The 13,678-nt window shown below is 42.4% G+C and overlaps 1 protein-coding gene across 1 annotated transcript in view; it reads left to right on the forward strand.

The window, feature by feature from the left end:
- The window catches only part of TRPC5 (transient receptor potential cation channel subfamily C member 5), a 126,844-nt gene that overhangs the window by 78,927 nt on the left and 34,239 nt on the right, over positions 1-13,678 (forward strand). Inside the window, exons 4-5 of the mRNA XM_044911780.1 lie at positions 798-937; positions 5,776-6,098. Of these exons, the coding sequence (XP_044767715.1) occupies positions 798-937; positions 5,776-6,098 (463 nt within the window). The remainder of the gene's footprint in view (positions 1-797; positions 938-5,775; positions 6,099-13,678) is intronic.

Consider the following 13,678-nt stretch of genomic DNA (forward strand, 5'->3'; position numbering starts at 1 on the left):
TGCTACTCAAACTGTAATTCCCAAATCAGCAATGTCAGCATCATCACCTGGGAACTTGTTAGACATACAAAATCTCAAGTCCCACCCTGGATCTAGGGAATCAGAATCTGAATTTCAACATTATCCCCAGGTGATTGACATGCACTTTAAAGCTGAGAAGCACTGCCTTAGACTACAGCCACACCTTTTACTGGTTTCTTGATTCCAAGATTCAAGAAACATCTATGTCATCAGGCAGAATTCCACAAAACCCCCCACACAATGAGAGGAGAAAGGAGAAAAGAGGGTTCTAAGTTATTTTGGGCCCCTTTGCCTAGTGTCAGCCTCAACATCCAGTAATTCGGTTGGAGGTCAGCTAGTTGACCTCAAAACTTACTGAGTTTTCCCTCTAGCACATGATGGAAACTAAAGACTATAGGATAATATTGACCTCATTAGTTTATTAATGAAATTAATAAATTTCCTACTTCAAAATGGGAATAGGATAGAATCAAGCACCCAAAATTGCAACAGCACCAGTAACTATAATAATAATGCTAAAAGTGAGTAGCATCTGGAAAAGTATAATGCATGAGCATCTTCAGGTAAAGCCTATCAGGTTTGGCAAATCCACAACTGAGAGGTGACGCAGGAAAGAAAAAGAGATATGTTATTATTACCATCTCTGGGGGCTTCTCTCCAGTGATCTCAATTCATTCATTGCTTCTGCCTGTCTTTACTCAGGGGAATCCTACTGTGATGACTATGATACTATTTTGACCCTGTCTAGAAATAAACCTCTTGCCTCCATTCTTTAGGTTTCATTTGGGGGGAGATTAAGGAAATGTGGGATGGTGGATTTACTGAATATATCCATGACTGGTGGAATCTGATGGATTTTGCAATGAACTCACTCTACCTGGCAACCATTTCCTTGAAGATTGTGGCCTATGTCAAGGTAACTTGGAATGTTTGCCCTTTTTCTTAAGCAGTGATTTGGGTTACATTAAGCTTTAGCATGGGGAGCATGAAGAGTTTAGGCGAAAACTGTTGTTGACAGTCCAATCCATGCGGGAAAGTACCATATAAACAAACATTCTTTCAATAGTTTGTAAGTAGTTTCCACCTAAGTGAAGAATAGAACAATTTACAAATGAATCTTTAGCTTCTTAAACTCTGACAGCCACGAACCCACCCAGTGAGTGTTTAAATCCTCTCTACAATATCCTTGCCAAGATGCTCCACTGATGCTTCCATAGGTCAGGGACAGAAAACACACTGAATTCACAATCTCCAAAAACCTCTCTTAACCCTTGTCACTTCATTAAAAAGTGCTACTTTATGTTTTTCTAATATTATTTTCCCTGGGACACATCCATTAATAATCCTTATTCCCTGTTGGGTCAAACAGAACAAAGCTCTTCCTTTTTCTGAATAGTGCTTCCAGTGTGAAGCCATCTCTCCCTAACTTGCTGACTTGACTCATCTCAAAGCTAAGTATTCACACTTCCCTCAAGTGTTCTTCATATGACAGGTAGAGGAACCCTAGAAACTTCACCCCAGGAGACAGAGATCTTTAATCATCTCTGCCTCCCTCATTACTTCCAGCACCAGGATGATCATTCAAGCTGTTATAAATCCAGCTTTTTGAGTATCACTCAACCTATGCCTCGGTACCAATTCAGATAATGAACACACACACACACAGAATATCTTAATGCTTTTCCCACACAATGTACAGCCTAAATTGTCCTGAAAAATAGCCTCATGTCCAACATCTCATATTGGGTAGTCCTAGGCCCTGGGTTCAGATTTGGTGCTCATTAGATGATAGAATGGCTGGCTCCTTCTACCCTGAGTTGAACTTCTCCAGCATGAGGAAAAGCTGACAATTCAATCTCCAAGATTGTCTAGTCAGTCATGCTTTTTGGCACTAACTCCCACATTAGGGAGTTTTAGAATGGGAATATGGCTGTCCCCCAAATCTCCAACAACTTATTTTTATATCCCTAATATGCATATTGCATAAATTTGAAGACCTTGGGAGTTAGTTATGTGGAGCATGAATATTGAATGCAGTCATGAAACATTTTTGAAAGAAGCCTAAGAGTATGCCTTATACTTGTGGTGATCGTTTAACACATACTTACAACTTCCTTACAAGAAAAAGCTGGTGAGGAAAATGTTTGAATCTCTCTGGTTAATGTGCCTGGATGAAATCCATGTAATTCTGGCACTCTGCTAAGTAACACTGTTTGCCTTTAAAAAAAAAAAAAACCTCTTCCTTTGGAAGTGTTATTTATACACAGGAGGGACAACAGATTATCAATCTAGAAATTGGTAGGTTTTGCTTAAACAAGAAAGTTTAGAATAAATGATCACGAAAAGGATTTACTCTTAGGGATATAAACATGTCTACAGATTCCCAATATTAACTAATTTTATAACCTATTCAATTTCACTGGCAGGGATTCCAAGGAGCTAGAACTTCCCCATCACATAGTGGAAGGATAAATCAGCTATATTAAGCTGAATAAATGCCCCTCAACTGATAAACACTTAACCCAAAGGAGACATTTGCCAAAAAGTTGGAGTTCTTCTCAAAAAAAAAAAAAAAAAAAAGGAGAATTAATGAAGCAAGACATGCCACATGCAGATTTGGATTTGCAATGAGAAATTGCAAATGGTCAGTCTGGTCTGCTCATCCACAGAGACATACTAGTCTGAGATGAACTTCTCCAAGTAGGCTGAGACAACCTCTATGAGGTAAAGCCACAAAAGCTGGTCCCCAGGCCCCTTGAAACATTTCTGATCACTGTTGTACTAAGGCAGTACAGAAATGCCATGGGATAAGCTGGCCTTACAGAAGATCCTTTATTAGAGCAAAAACAAGATATATACTCCACTGCATGTGGTCTTCAACAACAGAAACCAAAAGGCGCATACCAAAGTACTCAAAATGAACAAATACACATAAGATCGGCCCTCAGTGCCCCCCAGATAATCCTACAAATGGAGAATAATTATCTTTGTGTCTTCTAGGATAGTACCACCGAGATTTATCCCACCACCACCTTACTTCCATACATTCAAACTAAATCTGAACTTTGGTACCCATTGAGTTATGGTCCTTTCTTCAGCCAGTACTTGGCTGAAGACACAATCTCCCACTCCGTCCTTATAATTAAGTCCCTACCTTAGGCTGGCCCTCTTCATATTTTGCTTCATGAATTGTCAGAGTGCCATTTATACCCCTTTGAAAGACATGGAGGCCAATTTTCAATCTGCATTCTATCTCAAACAATGTAAGAAAAATCACTCGCCTCCTAGTATCACTAACTCAAGAATCAGGAAACCTGAATGTAATCCTTGCTCTGTCCCAAGCTAGAATACCATAGGTCATCCTTCTACCTCCCTGAGCCTGAGATTCTGCCTCTGAAAAATAAGCAGATTGAACTAGATCAGTGGCTGTCAGCCTTTTATTTTTTTCCATGAAACCGTATCTTGAAGTTAAAACTTACTTAGAACTTCAATATATTAGAGAGCTCAAAGATTGAATTCGGATTGAGGAATCAATCTCCCAGGCCTCCTCTTTGGCTCCCAGAGTGGCTACCGGATGCCTCTACTGAACCTTCAGTCTTCAAGGAACACAATTTGCAAACCACTTGTATTAGACCAGGAGCCATCAAACTATGGTCTGCAGACCAAATCTGGCCTGCTGCCATATCCATTTGTTCACGTATTCCCTATTAGTTCTACAAGGAAAAGTTGAGTAGTTGTGACAAGGACCATATAACCCACCAAGCCAAAAATATCTACTATATGGCCCTTGACAGAAAAAGTTTGCTGACCTTGATGCTAAAAGAGCTCCAAGTTTATTCCCTGCTCTCATATTCTATAATATCTTCCTCCAAAGGTATAGATGCAAAACACAGATTTGCCATAAGAATCATTTTTCACACTTCTGAATGTTCTACAAATGCAGACTCACTGTCCCCCAGGCAGCAGACTTCCCTGTGCTTACAGCTGTAATTATGGAGGGAGAAAATCCTGAATTATGAGCTGTGCATGTTCCAGTTGATAATTTCTAGTTTTAAAATATAAGTCTGTTTCATTATCAGTAGTCTCCATCTCTCACATAGAGCTCAGAACTTTTAAAGACCCATCTAACATATGTGCTGTGACATCAACTATCATTTGAGTGAACATTTAATAGAGATAATGCCAGACCGAGTGTATGGAGATCACAATTTTAGTCCTGGCTCTGCCACCAGCTTGCTGTGTGATCTAAAGCAAGTCACTCTGCCTATCTGGATTTCAGTTCCTCCACTTGTAAAACAGGCATGACAATGCCCACCCCTCACTGCGATGCAGCCAATGTGAGGTGTTTTTGTTGTTGTTTGGGAAGGAAAAATGTAGAGATACAAGACTTGGCCAAGAGTGTATAAAACGGATTAGCCACCTAGAGTTCATCTAAAACAGAAGCACAAGGGTGGCAAGGTTTCTCCCAACTCCTCTGACAATGAAGAATATTGGATACACACAAATGATTTTAACAACACCAGTTTTGTCAGTTGTTGGAACTGAAGCACAGTTTAGAAATGCTAACAATATGATTTGGCCCCCAATGCAACATTTTTTCAGAAAAGTTGTTTACATTTAGTCCTAAGAAATTGCGATATTTAGATGAGAGCTCTAGGCAATATGCTTCGGATTGAATTCCAGGCAAAATCTACTTCTGTCTTGGGGAAGGTAATACGCAAATTCTTTTATTTCCATAACATCTCTCCTTATGGAGCACACATTCTCTCACATATGGATACATAATCACAAACCTGTGCAGTGGATAGGAGTAGATACTATACTCATTCTATGATGCAATGGAGAGATACAGGCAGTTTTAAGTTGACAAAGCCCAAATCGGACCTAAGGTCTCACAATGAAGCCATCTTTCTATAAAGCTGCTCCCTATATTCTAGGACCTGGAAGTCCAGGATAGGGCTGAAAAATGGGCAACCAACCCCAGAAATACTGGCTCTTCCCCTCCTTCAACCCCTTGGTTCTTCATTTGTACTAGAAGGACACTTGAACTTGTAGGGCTGTCAAAAGAACTATAAAATACATGCCTACACCACCATGTGGAACAGTACTAAATTCACTACCTGGAAGGTTGACATGCTTTTTGTAATAGTATGAAATACATTACAGACTGCTAAAATTCAGCGGAAAGCTGAGTAATGGCAAGGTTGCTCTAACAGCCCCAAACTGCAAGTCAGCCAGGAAGTCAGGATGAACATTACACACCGAGGAGGCCGAACCTATCCCTAGTCCTTCAGTAACTACAAGTTGTCCATGGTGCTCAGAAGGAAATGGGGGATTGGGGAGGTAAATCTGATTTGAAATCTCATTAGGAAGCAGAGTAATTTGTCCCCACTACCTGGGGCGTACCAATGGCGCTGTTCCAGTGACACTCCCCAACAATCTGGTAAACTCACAGTTAGAAAATGCCTGTGGATAAACCACAGGTGGTTGCTCCAGATGATTGCTCTAAAATTCATTTTTCTCTGTATATGCAGGGAATATATTTGGGTGAGAGTGGGAGGAAAAGAGTTATTAGCATCATATATTGATTGGATAGGGAGGGGAGACAAACAGTGCCATGCACAGGGCCTGTTGTATAAATGAATGCTTGATGCTTACTTTGGTAGCTTTATTTGGGTGCTAGACAGGAGAAAAGAGGAAAGAGTTTTATAAATGTTCACTGTACCTCTCATCTTGTGCACTTGTTTCTTACAGTATAATGGTTCTCGTCCAAGGGAAGAATGGGAAATGTGGCACCCGACCCTGATTGCAGAAGCACTCTTTGCAATATCCAACATCTTAAGTTCGTTGCGTCTCATATCCCTGTTCACAGCCAACTCCCACTTAGGGCCTCTGCAGATCTCTTTGGGGCGCATGCTGCTTGATATCCTCAAATTTCTCTTTATCTACTGCCTAGTACTGCTGGCTTTTGCCAATGGATTGAACCAGCTTTACTTTTATTATGAGACCAGAGCGATCGATGAGCCAAACAACTGCAAGGGAATCCGATGTGAGAAACAGAATAATGCCTTCTCCACGTAAGACCCCCCCCTTTGGCCTTTTTCTGCTTTCTCTTCCTTTGCTCTATTTTCAGTCCACAGCTTTATCACTGTTTCTTTCTTTTTTAAGATTTTATTTATTTTTTGACAGAGAGAGACAGCGAGAAAGGGAACACAAGCAGGGGGAGTGGGAGAGGGAGAAGCAGGCTTCCCGCCGAGCAGGGAGTTCGATGCCAGGCTTAGGACCCTGGGATCATGACCCCAGCCAAAGGCAGACGCTTAACGACTGAGCCACCCAGGCGCCCCTTTATCACTGTTTCTTGACAGTGCACACAAACCTCACTTATGGATCAACCCAAAGGGTCTGAAGACTATAGAAGATTAAGAGAGGAAGCAGTTAGGTGAGAGAGGAAAGAGACAAATACAGACATGGGCTCCCAGGAACTCATCTAAAGAGCTAGTTCTGAACAATTTTGGTAGCACCTCATATTTTTAAAGGAATTTGTGGGAAGGGAATAAATAATTCCTTACTCAAAAAAGCATCACTAACCAAGGAAATAAAAGAGCAGGCTATTCCTCTGAACAACTGATTACCAAAGCTAATTTAACTATTCTGAATCAAGAACAAAGAAAAAGGATGGATGCAAGAATTTCTTAATGCAGCCTGGGATATGATGATGTATAATAAGAAATATGTATTTGGCCTTCTTGTTTCTAGCACAGAGCTCCTAAAAGCCCTGGAATTTCCTAAGGGCCAAGAGTGACAAAGGTGTCTTTTGCCGTGTTAAGGAGGTGACTTTTGGACCCCCACCTAAGGATGGAGGCTGGTTGCCAGGGGAATCAACCATGTGACTAAAGGGTTGAAACATTCAGTCCCACCCCTCAACCACCAGGGAGGGGAGAGGAGCTGAAGATTGAGTTTAATCACCAGTGGCCAATGAGTCTAATCAATCATGATTATGCAATGAAGCCTCCACAAAAACCCAAAAGATAGGTTTTGGAGAGCTTCCAGATTGGTGAACACATGGGGATTTGGGGACAATGTGGTGTCTGGAGAAGGCATGGAAGCTCTGCCCCTTTCCCCCATTACTTTGTTCTATGCATCTCTTCCACCTGGCTGTTCCTGAGTTATATCCTTTTATGATAAACCAATAGTCTAGTAAGTGAAATGTTTCTCTGAGTCCTGTAAGCCACTCTAACAAATTAACTGAACCCAAAGAGAAGGCTGTGGGAACCCCTGATCTATAACCCATCAGTCAGAAGCACAGGTAACAACCTGGACTGACATTCGAAGTGGGGGAAAGAGGGTAGTCTTGTAGGGACTGAACACTTAATCCACAGAATCTAACATTATCTCCCAGTAGTGTCAGAACTGCACTGAATTACAGGACACCCAGCTGGTGTTGGAGAATCCGTGGTATGGGGAGAAATCCTCCCCACATCCACATGTTGGGTTCAGAAGCCCTTAGTTGGCATCAGAGAAATAGAATTTGCTAAAAGAGCCCTGACTCGTGGAAACGTGTGGTTTGGGAAGAGAAAGGATAAAAGGGCAGGGGATGATGAACCTTTGATCCCTGGATGGCTACCTACTTACCCACAGTATGAAACTGCAGCTGCACTGTGATCCATTACTAAAGGTAAAAATTACCAATTGAATTTAGAAATGGTGCTGTTGGAGATGAAAATTTTTCTTTTACCCTTCAAAGGTTTTTCCAGCTGGTCTAAGAATTAAATTGATATGAGACAAATAAACAGGAGAAAATCAAATTTAATTTCGTAGGTATGAGAACCCCCCATATATGAGAGGTTCAAAGACAGAAAGGTAAAATGAGGTATATATACCATCCTGAGCTAAGGAATGGGATATAGGCCTGGGGCTTCAAACAGTGATTCACAGGACAAGAAGAACAGCAGATGTTTGGCAATTAGGTGTATGCCCTGCCATACAGATGGTCATTTAGATAAAATTTATCTCTGGTAAAAACTCTCATTTTGGGAAAATTTTCCAACTTAAATCTTCTAGGTAGTTAAAGGAGGGGCGAAAATTTCTCTTGAGCCCTCTAGGTCTTGATTACCTTCAGCTCAAAATAGTTTGCATGCCAAAATGGTATACTTTGGGGATCCTTATTCTGAACCACTTCAGTAGTAAACCTAACTCTTGAAGAGTTAGCTCATTGGATATATAAGGAAATACAAAATAATAATAACCATGCTAAACATACAATCCCTTGGTTATTATCCATAATAGCTAAAATGAAAGTAAAAGAAAGTGCTGGGTTGGGCCTTGATGCTAAACCAAGCTCAGATTTGCGTCAGTCTGAGTTTGGGCCACTAGACTCAAAGTCACCCCCCAAGGTAAGAATTGTAGATCCCTCTAAGACCTCAGGTCACCAAGAAAGTAGTCAATGGTGGGGGAGGGCAAAATCAAGAAACTATTGAAACCAGAGAGTATAGTGTGAAAGAACTGTTTTCATTTTGTGGATCAGTATCATCAGCTTCCTGAAGACCCTTTACTAAAATAAATTATGAGAGGAACTAATTTAGGAGCTGTGCCTTTGATTTTGAATACTGTGGAGTGGAAGGGCATGTTTGGGTTGATACAGGACCCACGGCTCATGACTGAACAATTACAGATGGCTATATGTGATCCAGATACAAAGGAGGTTATTCCTAAGGGAATGACCAGGCCAGTTAACTGGATAAAAGCCACTGTAGGGTCTGTTTACCCTGAGAAGGGGGACTTCTCAAGTGCCCCAAAAATGCCAAGTGGAATACCCCAGATGAAGCCGCTGACATGCTTCATATGCAAGCTACATGGAACTGGCTTTAAGATGACTGAGTTATTTGCCTGCTGAATATGCCCATTACCCAGGTCATGGTAAATGCTGTGGTTAAGGGGTCTCTTTCACACGAGCACCCCATATAACCTTACTGCTGCAAAACCAAAAAACACTCTGGGAAGCCTTTGCCAATTTGATGTCTCAGCTTTCTCTCATGGGTCTTAATAAAAACATCAGGTTAATTAACAATAGAATAGGAAAAGGCCACAAAGGTAGAAGATTTTGAACAGTTAGTAAGGAATAAGGTGAATAAAGCAAATATCGAAAGGAGCAAAACAAAGAGGAAACAGAGAGGAGTCCCAGGACTCATCCCACAGGATGGAAATCTTTAAATGGTTATTAAGAAATGAGATGAATAAAACAGACTTTGATAGAATTAAAGATTTTAGTACAACACTGCTAAAGGCTGGGAGGGCCAAAGGGACTCTGTGTTGGTCCCTCAACATTAAAGGGCCCAAGACAAGTCTACTCTATTTATCCCAGTTTGGAGAACTTTAAAAAGCCAGCAGGCAAAATTGCAATGAGAAACCTGACCAGCAATCATTTGGGGCAGTGTTTGGACAGATGAATCAAGTTAAAGATTGACAAAAAGGCCAGGGTCCCTTGGCTCAAACTCTGGCTGGGAACCCAAAGCCTTCTGCACAAGGGTGGGTAAAATGGTCAGAAGGTGGAAAAGAGAAGTTTCTGGACTCATTCATTCAGGACTCCTCCTAACTGTGGTACCAAAACCCCTTGGTGACACCCTGACTCAGGCTACAATTAGATTGAGAAAATATAAAAATGTAAGGGTAGGGACGCCTGGCTGGCTCAGTATATAGAATACGTGACTCTTGATCTCAGAGTCATGAGTTCAAGCCCCATGCTGGGTGTAGAGCTTACTTAAAAGGAAATAAAGGGGCGCCTGGGTCGCTCAGATGGTTGGGCATCTGCCTTTGGCTCAGGTCATGATCCCAAGGTCCTGGGATCGAGCCCCACACCAGCCTGCTTCTCCCTCTCCCTCTGCCTGCTGCTTCCCCTGCTTGTACACTCAATCTCTGTCAAAAATAAATAAAATATTAAAAAAAAGAAATAAAAAAATAAAAACGTAAGGGTTGATAAGATCATGAAAGGTGGAATGTTTGAGCAGGCTTTATGTAAAAACGCTGTCTCCTTTACCTAAATGTTTTTATGGGAATGAATATTATGTCTGGCTGGGGAAAACTTCCCCTACCAAGTATTAAAAAGCCAAAGCCTGTCAATGAAATCCTAACAGAGACTGGAGGTGACCATAGGAGTTGATGGAATTAAGGTAAAAGTTTGTAGGAGAACTGGTACGTTTGAACAGGCTTTAGGCAAAGTGGTTGCATCCCTTCTGCCAGATTACATTGTGGGGATGGACATTATATCCAACTGGGGAGTGTTTCTCCTACCTAGTATTGTAAGACAGAAGGCATGCAAATCCACCCTTCAAGCAATATTAATTGGGCATGCTTCATAAGAACCAGTAAGATTGCCTGAGTCCACACAGTGTGGAATAGAAGCTGGAGTGCTGGGAGGGACAAATTCTCCGTGCCATAGCCCGAAGTAGAGCACAGACAGGGCTTACAATAAAAGCCTGTGAGCACCTCCCAGTGATACCCATATCCCCTTTCACAGGAGTAAGCTAGACAGTGGACAGGCTGAAGGCAAGATTAGAATCAGTTCACCTTCTGGAATTAATTTAGGGCCCCTAGCACGGATCAGAAATGTCTCCTTTTCCCACTTGGGACACAAGGAAACAGCTCATGAGTCCATGAGTCCACTGCTGTCAGACGCATGGAATTTCTGTACCTTTTCTTTGTAAACTCAACGTCTACTTCTTTAGGACCTTCAAGCCTCCAAGATGGCTTTTATTTTCTGAAAAATCACTGTTAGGGGAAACAAACAAGAAGAAAATAAGCACACGATAGGAAATTTGTTAGATTCCAGAAGAGGTCCTGGGCTTACCCTAGACTCAATGTCCTATAACTTGTCCATCTCAACCCCCCAGTTCTGGAAAATGCCACTCATCACTGGTATTCACAGTAATGACCCCAAGGTCATGAGAGGGTTTTAGACATTAAACTAAGATACATTTTTTTCCTCTTAACACTATAAACTAAGGCAGTTCAGTGAACTCAGATGTCCTAGAAATGTTTTCAATAACAAAGGCCAGGGGGAAAAAGGAGTTTCTGCTCACCCCCAAGTTGCACCAATAGAGAGGGGAAAAAACAATCCTATGTAGCCTACCCCTATTATTTGTTTCTAGCAGCATTTCCTAAAATGGGTTACAAATAACCACAGTTCACGGGGATGTTAAGAGACATAAATATGACTGACTTTTGGAAATACTAGGACAAATTTTAAAAGATTTCTTAACTGCGGGTCTTCTCAGAGATGTTTCATTGTGAACCCATGATGTAGGGAGAGATTACACCCAAATGTATTGGCCAGGATGACATACCAATGCACAGAGTTTGAAAAATGTTGGCTCACTTCATTGCCCATTTTCAGTACCCACCCCCTCCACTAGGCCACACCCCCTGCCTCTCTTCCCAGAACTCGGGGGAAAATCTTGCTTCAGGGAAATCAGACTCATGTGAAAGGAAAACAAGAAGCCATATGGGTTGATGAGAAGATAGTGGTTTTTTTGGTTAAGCCAACCAGGAGTGTATAACGGCAACCGGTCACCTTGCTAGTGCCTCTTGGCAAGGCCCTGCTTCCTCTCCTCCATTCCTCTAGAGGCAGAACTCCTATCAACCTGTTTTCAATATGAAGAGCAATTCTGTAGTAGCTTGAGCACCAGGAGGCTGCATTTGTTCACATCAAAGTGTGCAACAGAACTGAACACCTGAATGTGAGGTGACTTCCAGGAGGCCAGGTCCCCTGCCAATTACCCTTTCACGTAAACTCTGCTGAAGAAGTTTATGAAATGCCTTCTTGCAAGTTAGTATAGTCATTATTAACACCCCTGTTGCCAACTAAGATTTTGTTCCCATCACTTGCCCAGCAGGGACAATTGACAAGAATGGGTACCTGGCACACACAAAATTATACCTTGGGGCATCAGGTATAAAGAAGCATTGTCATGCTGGAGCCAAATCAGCAGTAACGTTACCTCAACTTTTCCTCTAGGTGTTGGTTTTTTTCCTCCAGAGAGGTCTGACTCAGCTTTATGTTTTCTTTTAAACACCTCAACTCAGGCATTTATAATACCTGCTAAAATACACACTATTTGGTCAGAGCACCAGAAAAAATTCAATTTTTAAGAGAAAGAGAAAACAAGCCCATTTATATACCTAACATAAACTATACCATCGGCTTACTGTCATCCTTTTCCTTCTGATTTTCCAGAGACGCCTTGGCTATTCTTTGGCTTAAAAAAAAAAAGATATTTTCCCCAGGCACACAGTTCAGGAAGACCTCACTCTCCTTGCTGACAACCACATGACGATACGATTGGCGGTTTTAAGTCTAGTATTCTATCCTGGGGACACCTGGCCTTCATTTACCACCGAGAGAAGCAACTGGAAAGGCATTAGCATTCTGAGGGCATGGGGCCTGTGACAGAAAAACGGTGGAAGTGGCAAGAAGCTAACTTGCTGGTCTTATTATCTCTTTCTGAGGTTCCAGCCCTCAATTCCAGATACCTCCTGAAAGCGCATGGCTGTGTCACGGGCGTCTCAAACACAAAAATGTCCGCAGCTAAATTCCGTTATCTCCATATCCCCACCCCAAACCTATTTCCCCTTTAATTCCTCAACTTATTAAACACCAGACAGAATCCTAGGAGTCATCTATGCCTCTTACCCTCTTCCTCACGCAACTCGTCCAGTCTCTCACCACGCCCCGCCAGTTGGACTTTCTAAATATATCTTGAATTTATCCTTACGCACATGCACGCACATGCACGCACATGCACGCACATGCGAGCATGGGCATGCGCGCGCATGCGTGGGTGCGTGGGTGGGCGGGCGCGCGCATGCGTGGGTGCGTGGGGGGTGGGCGGGCGCGCGCATGCGCGGGTGGGCGGGCGCGCGCATGCGTGGGTGCGTGCCCGCCCACCCACACAGTCACCCACACAGCGGGTTCCCTGCTTCCAGCCTTCTCTCTTCTCCAAACAATATCCCACCTGCCTCACAGAAGTTTCTTTGTAAATACCAGTCTCATCTTGTCACCACCAAGCTTCATGCCTGCCAGGTATTGAAATCTTCTCCAGTGTAAAATCCACCTCTTTACCATAACACACAGGGCCTTGATAATGTGGACCCCACCTCTCCAGCCTCTCACTTCTCTTCCCCATAGGCAACATCTTAATCTTCCCAACTACAGGAGAGTATCTTGGACCTATGGGCCTTTGCGCATCCTACGCCATTCCCTCTGCCTGCCTGGAATGCCCATCCCCACCTGGCCAGCCTGGAAAACTCTAACCCATCTTTCAAGTCTCTGCTGAAAAATCACCTGCTCTTCTAAGTCTCTTCTTACCCATTCTAACCCCACTCTCAGTTATAGGCTCCTCCTGTGTTGGTTTCCCATGGCATTCTAAGCACATCTCCATGACAATATAACTTGTATGTTAGTCATTGTTGGCTTTTTCACCCACCAGACTGAGATTACCCCACTTTAGTAAGCCTTGTACCTACCACAGAGGCCTAAGACATAATGATGTTCAACATGCCCATCCTATCCTCGATTCTAGATTTACTTTTGCACTGCCCCCCTCATATGGCTGAAGTATCTGGCCATACTGAAGATCTGAGAATCAAATATTACAACACATGC

The sequence above is a fragment of the Neomonachus schauinslandi genome, chromosome X (assembly GCF_002201575.2).
Source record: "Neomonachus schauinslandi chromosome X, ASM220157v2, whole genome shotgun sequence".
NCBI classification, from domain to species: domain Eukaryota; kingdom Metazoa; phylum Chordata; class Mammalia; order Carnivora; family Phocidae; genus Neomonachus; species Neomonachus schauinslandi.